The following is a 17,176-nucleotide window of genomic DNA, read 5'->3' as shown; positions in this document are numbered from 1 at the left end:
AAGGCATTGTCTTGTTTGTGTCAGAGTTAAGATTTTTTTTCCTGTAATGGGTGATTTGAGTTATCCTGAATGGAACCATTCTGATTTGCCATTATTTTTGCAAACCTGGCGAGTGGCGGTAGCGTTTTGTATGTTGGATGCTTCTGCAGGATTTTCACACTGTTTATCTTAATATGTTAAAACAATCTAATATGTATTCCACTCATTTTTTTTTACTTCTTTAGGACAGACGAAGACAAATCACCATCTGTGAATTTCTTGTATGTCTTGAATGATGGGCAAAATATCCGGTTGAAACCGATGATGATTGTGAGCACCTGTGGGATTGACACCTTCAAATTTCCCTTTGACACCCAAACCTGCAGCTTGACCTTCGGCTCCTTCATGCACCCAGGTACTTCACTTTTAAACAGGTTTTCGAAGGTCGTAGCATTTGAAATAAGCACTGGCAAAGCAAGAAGGTCTGCATTTACACTGCATAAAACATTTGCATGTTAAAAATGACTGGTGAGCAGTTCAAAGAAAGTAGGTCTAACTTTAAGAAAAACTGAGATTGCTGCTGCTTGAAAAGCAGTAGTGATAAAAGAAACCTGTGATGGAAGAGAGCTGCTAGGGCACCATTGATGTCTATTTACTTACCTGTATGGGATCATCACCATTGCCTTGAAGAGTGGGTTTGGTGCCTCTGTATTTCCCCTTCCATGATGCATTTGTATCTCCCAGCAGTGATGGGGACTGAGCCTGGTAAATTCCATCTTATCCTCCTCAGACAGTGGGTGGAGTGCAGGCTGGAGAGAAAGCACACTACTCAGTGGCATAGCTAGACCTTTTGCCACCCTCTGCCCCGCGACGGCTGCAAGTTAGAGGTGGGTGGTGACGGCCCCTGCATTAGCCGCCCGTGATGGCCGCAGGTAAAAGACAGCCCCCCCCCCTTTGCTACGCCACTGAGGCTACTGTCACAAGCTCTGCTTTCCTTGAGTGCAGAGGCACAGACAAACTGTGCAGTGTTGTGTGCCTTCTAAATATAGATGGTTGCAAAAAGGGGGGTTGACCCAATATAGTCACTGGGACCTGGGTATGTAGATTGCTGAGAAATAGGGGTCCCAGTAAACCAAAGAAAGTTATTTACAACAGGAAAGGTCAATTATAAAGACAACAAGGTCATTCTGCTAACATTGTTTTTATTTACAATGTAGCTAAGCCACTTATTCAGGCAACCATTATTGACAAAGCATTTACAATATTTAGTACAGTGCCCTGAAAACGGGGAAGGGGAAGTGCAAAGTGAGTGTAGGAAGGGGTAAAGTGACATAAAACCAAAGCCAGAATGGCTACAATTAATCAAGGATTCTTGTACTAATTTAAATTGACAAAGAACAAAGTTCGATATTGATACTACAAACAACCATGCTTCATGGATATATTTAATAACGTAATTGTGGGAATGAAGCTGAAGAACAAAGAAAAACAGTCAACGTTTTGACCCCTAGTTTGAAAGCAGGCTGAAATTGATCCCTTGCATTGGGGTCTTCATCAGGACCAAGGACAGGGACACAGACCTATTTAGTACAGAAAGGGTATAATACCATTAGGAACAAATCCGTAAAATAGTAACAATTAAAATTCAGCACATCAACGTTGGAAATAAAAAAAGATACCAGGGATGTTTGTTAAGCTCGTTGGAGAGAGAATTGGTACTCCCACAAAGCAAGATAGATAGGGCCAAGGCTGGAGAACCACGCTCTAATGTCAGATACGTCTGAAGATAGATGGGGGAATCCTTCTATATAGGGTGAAATAATAAAGAAACTAAGCTTGTACCAAGCAACATGGATAATGGCCACATATAGTAAAGTGGATAAACTAAATTTTACGGATTTGTTCCTAATGGTATTATACCCTTTCTGTACTAAATAGGTCTGTGTCCCTGTCCTTTGTCCTGATGAAGACCCCAATGCAAGGGATCAATTTCAGCCTTCTTTCACACTAGGGGTCGAAACGTCAACTGTTTTTCTTTGTTCTTCAGCTTCATTCCCACAATTACGTTATTAAATATATCCATGATGCGTGGTATTTTGTAGTATCAATATCGAACTTTGTTCTTTGTCAATTTAAATTAGTACAAGAATCCTTGATTGATTGTAGCCATTCTGACTTTGGTTTTATGTCACTTTACCCCTTCCTACACTCACTTTGCACTTCCCCTTCCCCGTTTTTAGGGCATTGTACTAAATATTGTAAATGCTTTGTCAATAATGGTTGCCTGAATAAGTGGCTTAGCTACATTGTAAATAAAAACAATGTTAGCAGAATGACCTTGTTGTCTTTATAATTGACCTTTCCTGTTGTAAATAACTTTCTTTGGTTTACTGGGACCCCTCTTTCTCAGCATGCTAAATATAGAAATCAGAATATCGATGGTACTAAATATAAAGCACAAAATATCTAGAGAAAAAAATCAGCAGGTGAGTAAGTCAAGATATTTTGTACCTGACTACACATATATCTACCTACATATTATACATATCTTCAAAGTACACAGATGTGGAGTGAGGAATAGTAGATATATACTTCCCTATATGCACTTACCTTTTGGTATTTTGTCCATTGATATCTGTCCTCGATATTGTTGCACCATGATATTGTTTATGTCGATATTCAGTAGTATAATTGTGCATTGTGTAGAGGCAATAAGCAGGATGCTAACACAATCCTCCTCTCAGAGCAATTGTGGCTATAGGTGTGCATCCCACTTTCTGAAATGGTGGATTTGCATGTCTTTATTCAGAGTGACAGCTTGTAAACTGTTAATATATAAAAGTAAGTAAATCCTAAAAATAGTAGATCTACATCTTTGCTCAGAAATACATAAGTAGGTTTACAAGTATTTTTGTGAATTGGAGCTAATCAGCAGGAACCCTTGACCAAGCTCGTCCACACACAGTACCTAAATACAACATCTTTCAATAAAGAATAGCCTAAGGGATGTATGAACCCATGACCAATGGCACATACTGATGATTCACAAATACCCACACGGCCTGATCAGGATATAGGAGCAGGAGAGCCAAGTATGAGGACACGTATACTGGGAGTGCCAAGTGCAGCATGAGAAAATGAAGCAGGTCCTAGTCGAATTGTCACTACTAATATCATTAAGCCCACTGCTGGTACAACTACGGTGAGAACTGGCACCAGCACCCCTAGCCAAAATCAAGTGCTCATTAATGAAGGAAGGGTAATGTCGGTGTAGGAAGATCAACACCAAGGCCAAAACTCAGACCTCCCTCAAGAACTAACTCTCATATCGTGGAATATCGCAGGGTTAAATAAAAATGCGGGGACCAAGGAAGTACAGGACTATCTTGCTAAAAGGGACATTATATGCTGTCAAGAAACCTGGTCAGTGACATCAACACCCATAGAGGGCTTCCACGAACATCGGATAAACGCAACAAAAAAACCCATCTTTGGACGTCCCTGTGGGGTCTTTCAATCTTTATAAGCCATGCGCATAAACTTAAACCCACAGAAATAAGAGTAAACTACCCAGACCTGCAAGTAGTGACAATTGCTGGGCTAAGGGAGGGCCACCGGCCGCTCAACTTGCTGCTCATAAACTGTTACATCAACCCGGCAATGACTGCTGCCAGCATTGAATCATTTACCAACACGCTGGAAGACATAGTACTTAAATAGGAACATTACCTTGTAATCATTGCAGGAGATTTTAATTTGAGATGTTTGGAAGATGCCCCTTGCAAACAAAATAAAGGGCACAAGACGGGCCCACTGCGCTCTCTTCTCAAAAATGTTAAACTCAACTCAACCCACCTCATGAAGAAACTACGCTCACGCTCGTGGTGCCCCAAACCATAATTTCAGAACATATCTACTATAGACTATATTCTAATCAACAAGAAAATGGTTGACAAGTTGAAAGAATTTCAGGTCGATGACAGAGGAGAAAGCGATCACAGGTCTCTATGTGTAACATTCCACCTAGGAACAGATTCAGCAGACCTCCAGAAAATTATGGGAGAAACCACAGGGGAGGAACACTTCAGATTCATTAAAAGAATAAAATGGACAACCAAACTAGAAGGGAAAATGCAGGAGTGGGCAGTAATGTGGGAAGCTCGAGGGCCGTGGGAGTTCGAGCCAGTGGTGATTAGTCACTGGAAAGCACTGACAGATGATCTGTGGCGGAAGTTGGGCAAAGAACAACGTAAAAAAATACATTCCCACAAGGCCCCTTGCTCAAGCAACCCACATACACCGAGGAGCTTGAGCCAATGTAAAGGTGTTTTAATGAAGGCCCTTAGAAGGAGGAAAAAACAGAGGCTCATCGGAAGAGGGAGCCTCCACAAATGTACTGAGAGCCGCCTACAGGAGGAAAGTAGGCAAGCACAAGAGGGAAGACATGGAACACAAATGGCTCACACTATTTGCCTTGTTAAAGGAAAAGAACAATGCCAAATTATGGAGGTGCATAAACCGCCTGAGCTCTCAGTACAGAGGCAAGGTGAACAACATTGCAAGCAATGAATGGGAAGAGTATGTAAGGGGCATATATACCAGAGAAACATCAACTGCAGAGCACGCCCCTCCTAAGAACACCCGGGAAACAAGCACCCACATAGACACTCTCCCCAAGCACACAGACAAAGTAGGAATAATGACACCTGGGGGCATTGGCTTCACAGAAACGGAAATAACAAGGGAGGTAAGGAAAATGAGGAATGATGGGGCGCCAGGCCCAAATGGCATTTCAGCCCTGGCATTTAAATCAGTCCAACCACTCTTTGTCTCAATCCTTACCCCTCTATACAACTTTGCATATTTAATGACAATAATCCCACAAACATGGATAGGATCAATAATTTTTCCTATTCATAAGAAAGGCGACCACTCCAACCTCGCCAACTACAGGCTAGTGGCCCTGCTGGATGTAGAAGCCAAAGCCTATGCCAAACTACTACTGAGAGAATTAGAGGACTGGGCTAATAACAACAAAATATTACCATTCTATCAGACCGGCTTCAGGACAAATAGCACAACCACGGACAACATCATGGCCCTGGCCTATCTCTCAAAACGAGCGGTGACAGCCAGGCATCTGCCGCTGTTTTGCTGTTTTATAGACTACAGAACAGCTTTTGATAGAGTCGATAGAGGCAAACTCTGGGGAAAACTGTCAGCCTGGGGAGTTCCATTGAAGCTACTGAAAGCCATCATATCCCTTTTTGCTAAGGTCCAGATAAGCGCCACAGCGTTATCAGCAAGAGTCGAAACTAACAACGGTCTGAAGCAGGGCTGTGTCTTGGCCCCCCTCTTATTCAATCTCTATACAGCCGATATAGGGGGAGCTTTGAAAGAGGCAAGTCTTGTTCCACCTAAACTGGGCACGGCGAGACTGGCTATCCTTCAGTACGCAGATGATACTGTAGTGATGGATCACACTAGGGTGGGCCTCCAAAGAGCATTAAAAGAGCTGGGGAAGTATAATAAGGAAAATCACCTACCTGTCAATCAGAGTAAAACAAAGATAATGATATTCGTCAGATATCCCCACAAAAAACATGCACGCTGGAACTTGGGAGATCTCCAAATTGGTACCACCACAGCATATAACTATCTTGGGGTTAGGCTACATGAAAAAGCAACATCGGCAACCCATACAAAACAACTAAATGCCAAAACCAAGATTGTAATCCTATCAATGAGATGCCTAAGTCAACGCTTGTCTAGCCCCACAGCGGATCCTATGTTGAAGGTCCTCAGGGCAAAACTAATCCCGGCCATCAACTATGGTCATTTGGCATTTCCAGGAGACTTAGACAAATTCATGTCAGCAGTGCAGATCAAAGCCCACAAAATTGTGCTGCAAGCACCCAGGTACGCAAGGAATACCAGGCTACGGCCAGACTTAGGGCTCGGCAGACCTGAATTGGCCCTCCAGGGGGACCTAATTAAGTATCGTATCAGAGTCCTTAAAGCACCTTACAATTCTCTCAAACACCACCTGGCAACAATCTTCATGGAAGAGGACTCCCCCTGGCACATCAAGCTGGGCAAAGCAATAGAGACCCTCAACATCAAAGCCCAAAGCTTGTCCCTAACAGACATCCCGCATAAGACCTGGTCAAACATCATGAGACTGCATGTCCGCTCCATTTTGTATGAATTGGATCTAACCGCACTTCACCATAATAGCCTCACTAAGGCATTGGATGAATCTTACATTATGGGGAAAGCTTAACCATACCTAAGGAAAGCACTCGGGGTCCAGGCCCGCAGGAAAATCCTTTTTATGAGGCTAACAGCACTCAGAACTGCGGACTTCAATCCAGCATGGGCACGTGCAGATGGTGATACCTCTTACCGCCTATGCAAATATCAAAAGGACTCCTGGCTCCACTTATTATGTTGCTGCCCCAAATTGATCAGTGAGCGACAAAGGATGCTCCGCCCTATCTTAAAGAATCCTTGGCATTAGAACATTAGAACATGCAGGGAGGCATCAGATTGGTGCTTCTTGGAAATAAAAACCTATTCCGAGCGGCAAAATTTACTCACCATTTTAGACTGGCCTTAGACGTAAGTGCATAAATGTCTGACCACAAGCACCTGAAATACATAGATTGATTAACGGGCAAACAAGGTGCTTCAGTAACACTTATGGGCAAAGAAGAGCTTGCCCGTCACTCCACGCACTCTGAGTGAAACATTGCCGAAATACAATTAGGTTCCCGGAGATATGGCAAGTGGGAATTTTGCAATTCAAGATTGACTGTGGGAAACAGGGTTTTTAAAGCTGGCAGGTTGGCGTAGGAGGGGGGTGGCAGTGGTGGGCAGGCATAGGGGGGATGGGTTTCAATTTTAGCTTTTTTACTGTAATGATTTTAAATGATTGAACAGGTAACAATAAATGTAAAGGTTAATGTAAATGTAAGATACAACTATCCGTATTATTGGTACAGTTACTGCAGTTGCTACAGCACAGTTGGGTGAACGGGTGAGGAGGGAAATCAATATTTACCAATTTAAAACTGAATTTGGAGAAATTGTGCACAGTACAATCAGCATAAAAAGATTGCCTGCATATAACGAGGATGAAGTAATATATCTGAGTATGGAAGCAGCTAGATGAAGCAAATGAAAACCTTGAGGGTTTAGCTGAAGAGTATAACATTGATTTATACAAAAGAAAGGACATGTGCAGAAATTGCAAAATAAATACGAGTGAGGGTGAATTGAAGGAAATAGGTCTATTGACTCTTCAAACACATATCAGAGATCTAATCACTAGTACAAAGGAATGGGCAGATAAAAACAATACAAGGATAGAAAGAAAGGGACGGCAAAGCATACAATCAAAAGGCAGAAACAGAAAAAGAAAGAAGTGTGAGTGAATTTGAATCAAGAACAGGAACAGATGTTGTAGGATTTCCTATGTGAAGGGTGCATGGAAGAGCATATGTGCATGTGTCTTAGAATAGGTCTGATCTCTTTGCATTTAAAACAAACTTTCCAAAGCTTAGCGAAGAACTGGCTAAATGGTATACAGTGGTAGTGAGATTACTGATTATGTAAAAGGTGCTTTGGATAAATTTAAAAAACCTTGTTTGAAATCATTGTTACCAAAAGTTTTTGCGAAGAAGGCAAATTGGCCATGGCATGGTCAACAGAGAAGCCTCCAAGAGTGCATCCTCCTAATAATTCAGCGTATGTTGTGCTGCAGAAGTACAAAGAAGTGGTAATACATTTGAAGCAAAAGGTCCCCGAAAGACCGGTAAATTGGCAACAGATTATGAAAGCTACTCTAGGGGTAGCCAGAGTGGCCTTTATGTAGATAGTAAGGTGACTGGCCACTCAGTATAATTTTTAATTGATACTGCTTCTAACCGCACTGTGGTGCGACCCATGGAGTATCCCAACCTACACCTTTAGTAATTAGAAGTCCAATTTGTGGGTAGATCAAATAAACAAATAACTTATAAGGTTTTCTCAAATGTTCCTGTAAAAATTGGCCCACTTGAAAGCTATCAAGAATTGATAATATGTGATACAAGTACTGTTCCCCTACGAAGACGAGAACTGCTCTCTAAAAGGATTTATGTGTTTTACTGCACACCAGATGGTGTCAATTCAAATGCAGGATGAGAATTCTAAGCTTAAAACATAATCACAAAAAAACAAAGGTTTATTTATTTCCAATTCTTACAAAAGAAGATTTACCTCCTGATTGAAGATAGACATTGAAAGAGGAAGTATGGAATTTTAAAGGCAAAGACATTGGCTTGATTAAAAGAGCTAGAGAGAAACACAGCAAAACTAAAATCAATTTACTCACAAACTCCACAATACAAGCTTACTCAGGAAGCAGAGGAAGGCATGAAGCCACTAACTAGAAAATAAATTGAGCAGGTCATTATGAGAGAAGTACAAGGAGGCCCCTGCAACTCCCTGATCATTGACTTAAAAAAACAAGTGCCAAACAGTAGGTGGTCCAAGACCTGTGCAAAATGAATAATATTGTGTTCCCTTGCTGTCCTGGGGAAACAAATCCTGCTTTGATGTTGTTTCAGTTTCCAGCTGACACAAAATGGTACACAGTCATTGAGCTGTGCCAATCTTTGATTTCCATTACTCTTAATGAGGAGAGTCAATTATTAATATTATTATATTATTATTATAGGGGATTTATAGAGCGCATGGCTGCCCTAAGGCTTCCCAGCTCTGTACGATTAGTTACTAATAAGATGCTGGTGACTTAGAGATGTTCTTAAACAGCCAGGTTTTGATTTGCTTTCGAAATTGCAGTTCATTATCTAATTTCCTACACTCTACTGGAATAGAATTTCAGAGTTTGGGGGCCAGGCGTGAGCAAGCTCTACCACCCCATCTTTCTCTCTTGGCCTTTGTCAATTACAATTCAAATTGCTTTATTCGAGGTAAAAAAACTCATAAAAGCCTGATTTTAAAAACTTCCAATTGCTAGTACAAATTCATTTCAGATAACAGTAAATAGCTAGCACATACATACATAAAAAAACAAGTAAAAACAATTTAAAAATATTTAGTTTTTTTTTAAAACAATCCCAGAGTTCATGTATTTCTAAGGATCATATAAAGTCTTCCATATACAATATACTTGAATTCAATGCATTTTAAGATTTCTAAAAAGATATACATACTAAAGGGATCCATTCAATCATGACAAAAAAAAATTCCTAATGGCCCAAACCCATCCAAGATATTTTGCAACCGCATATGAAATGACGGGCAAAGTGCTAGTGCAAATTAGTCTTAATGCCACCGTATTGTCCCTTGTGCCCAAAAGTTTGCATACAGCTTTTAACCAAACTCGTCTCAGTGTGCTATAAGCTGTACATACAAAAAGAAGATGGGCAATAGCCTCTTTGTCAATCTTGCAGACCGGGCACATATTGGAACTGCCTGGCGACCACCTTCCTGTTAATGATCTTATCGGAAGGGAACCCGCTCTAAGTTGAAAATAGAGCTTTCTATCTCCCGGTTTCGTGATACCATCCCAATATGGCTCTAATTTGGGGACAGCTTTACACTCCAGATAGCGACCCTCCATAGTGGAGGGATCAGCAGTGTTCCAATTTCAGTAAGCAATCATTTCCCAATATTTTTCTTTTAGTGTAACCTTCGATGGAAATGGGACTACCTCGGGGTTCTCCCACAACCCCTTCAAACCCATTCCTACTAGATTTTTGGAGAGATCCTCAAACCAGGGTATCTTGTGGAATTGATCATTTTTGATTAGATCTAAAAAACCCTGGGCATAGTGGGCATGTTCGGGAGTTACCCAAATCCATTGCCAGTATAATATTGGGCGCAATCTAGCAATATCTACCAAGGCTTTCGTGCCTAGGTCATATCGCAGTGGTTTCATTGGTGTGCTCTTAGGTAGATTAACAAGATTACGAAAAAATGTATTCTCAGCAAGTGTTAGTGGTGTCAGGTTGTCATATCCCCATATCTCGGCCCAATAAAGCGCCGAGCTTAGGGCTTTTGCCTCATACACTTGAAGAGCTGGCTGTATAGGCTTGGTCAGAGATTTCTTATGCTCTGTAAGTATTGCTCCCGCACTTTGACGTAATTTCAAAGCCGCTATTTCAACATGTTTTCCCCACTTGATACCCTTGGCCACATGCAAACCCAAATAAACAAAATCTGAAACCATTTCCACTTTTAGCCCATTCATAAAGAAATTCCCTTTAAAACTACTATGAGAGTTAAACACCATAAATTTGGTTTTTGCTACATTTACTTCCAGCCCGTACTCTGTACAAAAATCCTCGAAAATCTTCAGCGCTCGCTGGAGGCCGCTAGGGGTTTTTGATATAATGAGGGTATCATCCGCAAATAATAAAATCAGGGTTTTCATTCCAGCCAAAGAGGGGGCATCGACAGATTCTGAGATCATACGTCCAACAACCCCATTGATATATAGAGAAAAGAGTGTGGGGGGCATGGCACAGCCCTGGCGAACCCCACGCTCTACAGGGAATTCAGGAGTAACTTGCCCATAACTCCCCCATTGGATTTTTGCGTGATTTGACTCATGTAGCCTCATTACTAGCGTTAGGATATCTGGTGGCATACCTAGCTTATTCAGCACGTTCCACAACTTGACTCAAGGCACCAAATCGGATGCTGCTCGCAAGTCGATGAATGCGGCATAGATGCTACCTTTCCCTAACAATACAGTCTTCCAATGTAATAAAGTAAAACAGAAGATCTGATAGATGGTGCTCGTTAATTTGCGGAACCAGCCTGAAAAAGGGAGAGAATATTTTCTTCTATTACCCAATCTAAAAAATTTCTAGATTCATTTTCCCGACCACTTTTTGTACTGTATCAATCAGGTTGATAGGCCTATAGTTCCCCGCCTGCGTTTTGTCACCTTTTTTATATATAGGGATTATTACGGCCCCTTGCCATGACCTTGGTACTGGGGCACCCAGGGCCACAGCATTAGCCAACCTCATGATATACTGATCCCAGTGCATTTTATCATGAAGGAAGACATCCCCTGGGACCCCGTCTGGTCCCGGTGCTTTTCCCCTTGAAACAGATTTCAGTGTAATTTTTACATCACTATTGGTAAAAGGAGGTTCTAAACAAAAGGTACTAGTTATGAGTTCCCCAGGCCTATCTTTGTAACTGCATGCATATTGGGGGCCAGAGTGGTCTACCCAGCTTTTCTGTGTTGCGTGGTTAACGGGTGGTTCGGGACGACCTCCTTACCCCCATTTGACAATGTTCCAAAAGAGTTTAGAGTACTTTAAAATACTGGCTGATTTAAGAGCCAGCCAATGTTGTTCGTCCCATGACTTCTTCGCAGTATGGACTGTTTTCTTATAATTCTGTCTGGCTAGTCTTACAGCGTTAGGCTCTCTTCTTTTTAAGGCTACACCTAGGGATGTTCTTGCAGCTCTACATGCTTTATTATACCACCCCACTCTTATTATGTGTGTTTTTTCCCGCTGTCTTTGGAACTTTCCTAATGAAATGACCCCTTATAGTTTCAAATAAGCTGTCATGGAGGTTGGTAATTTGCCACAGGTCGTCCTCTGCATCCGGAATGGTATCCATGGCGGTGATGGTTTTATCCAATTCCTCATTAATACTTTCCAAGACCCTTTCTTGCGTCATAATTAGACCCCACCTTACACGCCTCATATCGTTAGTTGGAACAATCTCAAATAAAGCCTGTTCAACCCTAAACTGCCCCCCTTCCCCTCTCCCCCATAGACTGTGGGTAACACATAGAGGGTTATGGTCACTCTCTTGCCTTGTCACTACATTCATATCCTTCACTAGGTACCAGATTGCCATGTTACAGATAACATAGTCTATCCTGCTTCTAGAGCGGCCATTGTCAGAGGTGCATTCACCTTGTCTGTCACTCAGGGTTCTACCATTCAAAGCTCTGAGCCCTCTTTCACAGCATATCCCATTAATTTGGATCATGTTGTCTGTCCATCTATCGATCGGTTTGAGTTCTAATTTGGGAACCCCCCACTGCGAGTCCTTTTCATCTCCTGAGCGCCAGTCGCCAACTATAAGCCGTAGGTCATATTTAGATCACCGGCAACAATTATATTATTCATACTCGGCTGGAGCCCAATCTGGGAATCGAGAGCCGCCAGGACCTGAGATTTTTCTCCCCCTAACCCTCTAGCATATAGATTATAGATGTCCAGGACACCTATGGAGCCCAATGTTAGCCTAATCAGCTGAATATCCCTGTTTTTGGTGGGTAGCTCTATAACTGTATCAAAGAGCTCTTGTCGTACCCATACCGTTAACCCCCCTTTCAGCCGACCCTTAGGACCCTTGATTGCCGGTACAAAGAAATTCAAGAAACCCTGGAGAAACTGAGGTTCACATGCCCAGGTCTCTTGAAAAAGACAAACGTCAAAGCCATTTACAAAAGTTAGCCATTCATGCGATAGCAATCTAGTACATAGCCCTGCAATATTCCAAGATATTATCCTTCCTCCCTCCTCACTATTATCTTGCAATAGCCCTTTGTTATCTAGGTTAGATGGTTTTGATCCATCCGTTCTTTGAGGGACCTTTCCTACTTCTGGGATTAAATTAGGGGGAGAAGACGCATCTTCAGTAAAGGTGCATGACACCTCGCCATTTGTCATTTGTGCCCCTATATTAGTCTCCATGGTGTTCTCCTTTTCTCCCAGGGGTGGATCATTTTCAATATTCATCTCCTCACCTAGAGGCTCTCCCCCAGGGCCACCCACTACAAATACATTAGGGGCATTAACTCCCACTGAGCTATCGAAATAGATATCAGGAGTGCTGACTTCAGCATTGGCTCCCATTGAGCTATCGAAATGGATATCAGAAGTGCCGACTTCAGCCAGACACAATCGTTTAGGCCAGAAAGGGGTGCATAGTGGCCTTTGTTTGTGTTAGGTGGTCAGCTGTACTAGATGGTAACCGCCTGTATGGAGTGTATGGGGAGATAAGCTTCATAATTTTTTCTGGCCCTTTATTATGACGCGCTCTGTGTGTAATGATCAGAGCTTTACATTTTATTCTTGCAACTATCGGAAGCCAATAAAGGTTCACTGAATGTTTTTTTTACAGATTCCCCTGTGGGGATATCACAGTGCAGCCTGGCAGCTGCATTCTGAGCGATCTGCAGCTTGCGCGTGATGTATTTAGGTGATCCCAGGAACAGAGAGTTTCCATAGTCTAGTCGGGAGATGACCAGAGAGTGGACCACTGTCTTTCTTCCTTAGATGAATTGGCACCCTGTCCAAAATTTTCCTTAGGCTCTTAGTAGTCCGAAACAGGTTGCGGCTACCTTCTTGGCTTGGGTTCCCATAGACAGGTCGGATTCTAGCCAGAAACCTAGGCTTTTAGTTATGCCTGTAGGTATAGGTGTCTTACCTAAACAGGCTGGCCAGGCTAAAATGGGTGTGGGTGCCAGTTTTTTTCCAAGATATAATATCTCGTTTTTTTCCCCATTCAGCTTTAGACAGCTTCTTGTCATCCAATCTTTGACTTTTATCAGGCAGGAAGAGATCTCTGCTGTTTTTTGGGTCTAGTGATATCACCAATTGTGTATCATTAGCGTACAAGGTCATTGATATGTTGAATTCTTGTACAATTTCAGCATCAATTTCTTTTGCATTCAGATTTTTTTATAAAATGCTAGTTTGGTGTCATATCCCACAAGGCTATACAGAAAGTCCTTCAATCTTTATCCAGCTTTTAAAGAAAGTTTCGGAAAATCAGCAGCTACCCTGTACCTAAGTGCTGCTGCTGTATATAGATGGCTGAGGGTTGCATCTAACACAAAAGAAGATTGCAAGTTGACTACAATTGTGTTCTTGAACCATCTTGGAGATAACAGCCATTCTTATCACCCATAAAATGCAATATTGTATGAAAGAAATTGCCTACTTAGGACACCATATTTATAAAGGGAAGGGGAAAGTATCTAAAGTAAAGGTTTCTTTAATCTGAAAATGATTCCACCAACTACACAAAGAGAAGTGAGGATGTTTTTGAGAATGGTTGGCTACTGTAGACAGTGGCTTTCAAACATTTTCCTGATTATAAAGCCTCTACTAAAGGCTTGCTTGCACTGAGGTAAGCAGTCTGGTGCCATTTGACAGCCAATTCATGAGTGTCTACCTACAGCTCAGAGATAAACTCTATAGTGCACCTGCTTTCGGAATGCCAGATTATGACAAAGATTTCTACTTGTTTGTTATGAAAGAGACAGGTGCCCATTGTCAGTACTTCCTTAAACCCATGGAGAAGTGAAGAGGCCTGTGGCGACGTCTCTGCCACATTGGGTAATACACCTGCAGTAGTTCCTGAGTGTTTAAAATAGGTGGCAACAGTTAGTTTGCCAACTAAGCAGAGTGAAGTGATTGAGATGGCTTGCACATGTATTATGTTATTCCAACATTCAGTTGAGATTTTGCTGACTCATGCTCATACTCAGCATCTGGCAAACAGCTGACTAACTGCATATGAGCAAACAATCTCAGTGGCTGACAGCATTTCAAACAGAATATGTAATACTATGAATCCTGCAACTCTTTTGCCAATGTCAAACGTAATTGATGATGAAGAAGATTGTAATCTCAATTGCATTGATGTAACCAAGTTGGGTACCAACCCAAGACCAGACATACAGGATGTACTACCTGAAGTAGCTGATCTTATTTTATTTGTAGATGGTTCTTGTCTGAGAGACCATCATGGAACATTGAGAGTGGTGTATGCAGCCTGCACCATATCAAATATTGTGGAGACATCATACTTGTGTATTATAATTTCAGCACAAGTAGCAGAGCTGATTGTTTTAACAAAGAAAACTGCTTGACTAATGAGTTGAGTGGGATAATTTAAACTAAAAACCAGTATTGTGTTGGAGTGGTCCATTATTTCAGACAATCGTGGTCACAAGGGGGTTTTATGACTTCTTCAGGTACCACAATGAGTAATGCTACACACATTTTGAACCTGTTGCAAGCATTGGGCTACCTAAAGAAATTTCAGTAGTTAAGTGTGCTGCTCACAAAAGTGGAGATGACAGGGTCCCTGAAGAAAGTATGCAGATCATGTTGCAAAGTACTGTGCTTTTGAATCTGCATCAGAGTAAAGCAGTTACGTTCCTAAAATAACCCCTGCTCATCCCCTTGGTAGCTTGGCACGTGCAATCAGGCTTATCTCAGAGGCATTGTGTAAAGCATTTGCACATAACCAACATGAATACAGTGAAAACACTGCAAAAGAATACCACACTACTTTAGATAAATATCCAAGATTTTATATATCCGAAATAAGACCAGAACAATAAAAAACCATCATACATTACTTAAAAATATGCACTTTGCAAGGATACTTAAAAAATGCACTTCCTTTAAGTCATTAGCACTGTCTAGAGCTACTGTTGTGCTGAAACCAACAGAATCCAACAGTTCTGTCTAACCGTGTCCGTAGGGGGTGTTGGCAGACTCGTGAACAGTACCTCTTGTGCTGTGGCCAAAACGTTGGTGTGTGCCGTCATGGCAACCATTGCGGTTGGGATGTGAAGCGTAGCGGTGCAGCGTGCAGTGTCTTCAAAGTCACTGTGCAGGTAGCAGCTTGGTGACGTGGTCCAGCATCATCGGTGAGACCAGATCTGCTGTGCGGAGTGAAGGCAGTTCTCGTTCCAATGCTAACTAATCACGGTGCAGACGACAGAGCCAGTTGGGGGGAGCTGGCATCGGATGGTCCGGACTGCAGTGTGGGAATAGGCAGTGCATCGTGAGACTTAGGAGCGCTGCCCCAAGCCACAATGTGTTCACGGAAGTCACGGTCAGCATGAATTGACAGAGCCGGTGAGACCAGGGTGGAGAAGTGAAGTGAGGTGGTGCCTTAAAGACACGGAGCCAGCAGCAGACTCGGTGACGGAGTCGGCTGCATCGCCCATCTGTGGCAACTGAAACCGCAGTTCCAGAGATGGAACCCAGAGTCGGTGAAGTCTTTGCTGTTCCTGGGACTTCATGAACAAGAGACAAGCTCAATTTCAAGCCCTTGGAGATACTCAGCACAAATGTAGAAAGTTCAGTCCAGTCCTTTCACTTGCCTAGGCAGAAGCAGCAACTGCAGGCCAACCCAGCAAAGCAACAACACAGCAAATGAGCAATACTCCTCCTGGCATTTCTTCCAGCTCTTCTTCTTGGCAGGTTCCTTGATTCCAGTGAGTTAAAAAGTTGTGGGGTTTGGGCCCCAATATATATTCTTAGTTTCCCTTTGCTCTCTCAGACAAAAATGCGCTGTGCCTAGTCCAAACTAATTCGGACCTCTCTGGCCCAGCTTCCCGGCAGAAGGTGTAGACAGCATTTTTGATAGCAGACCAGGCCCATTCAGGTACAAGGAAATCTCCTCCCACTACTCTAAATGCAGGCCAGGCCTAATCAGCCCAGCCCTGATTCATTCAGGAAAGGCAGGACCCCCCCCCAGTGGCTGTATGAAGAGAATGCACATCCCAAGCCTGTGTCACTATAAAGCCAGACAGTCAATCCACAAACCTAGCAGAGGCACACAGGATGGCTAAGCAAGAAAAGACGTACTTTCTAAAAGTAGTATTTTCAAACACAGAACATAACAATAAATCATCTCTACTAAAAGATGCATTTTTACAATCTGAGTCCAGATATACCAAACTCCATTACCGTATCGTATTTCAATGGTAAGATCTGCTTATACAATGTTATAAGCAAACTCCCATTCTAGCCTACGGGACAGATAGCCTTTCAGTATTGAAAAACAAAGTGCACTGTAATTCACTACCAGGACATGTCACACACACCAGTACATGTCCTAACTTTAACATACACAGCACCCTGCCCACAGGTGTACCTTGGGCCTACCTTATGGGTGACTTACTTGTACGAAAATGGAAGATTAGGGTCAGGCAAGTGAGTGCACTTGCCAGGTCGATATGGCAGTTAAAAACTGCAGGCAGATACTGTAGTGGCAGGTCTAAGAACCCCTTTCAGGGCTGCTTGTGTGGGTCGTACAACCAGGGCTGCAGGCCCACTAGCAGCATTTGTTTTAGAGGCCCTGTCACCCTCAGTGCACTTTACTAGGGACTTAGTAGTAA

General features: G+C 42.4%; 1 protein-coding gene across 1 annotated transcript in view; it reads left to right on the top strand.

Moving 5' to 3' along the window:
• Positions 1–17,176, top strand: part of LOC147674141 (5-hydroxytryptamine receptor 3A-like) — an 874,588-nt gene that overhangs the window by 529,242 nt on the left and 328,170 nt on the right. The window contains exon 5 of the mRNA XM_086946471.1: positions 225–394. Within this exon, the coding sequence (XP_086802597.1) occupies positions 225–394 (170 nt within the window). The remainder of the gene's footprint in view (positions 1–224; positions 395–17,176) is intronic.

The sequence above is a fragment of the Lissotriton vulgaris genome, chromosome 12, assembly GCF_964263255.1.
Source record: "Lissotriton vulgaris chromosome 12, aLisVul1.2, whole genome shotgun sequence".
Lineage (NCBI taxonomy): Eukaryota > Metazoa > Chordata > Amphibia > Caudata > Salamandridae > Lissotriton > Lissotriton vulgaris.
Note: the sequence above shows the minus strand (reverse complement) of the source record. Positions and strands in the feature narration are given on the sequence as shown.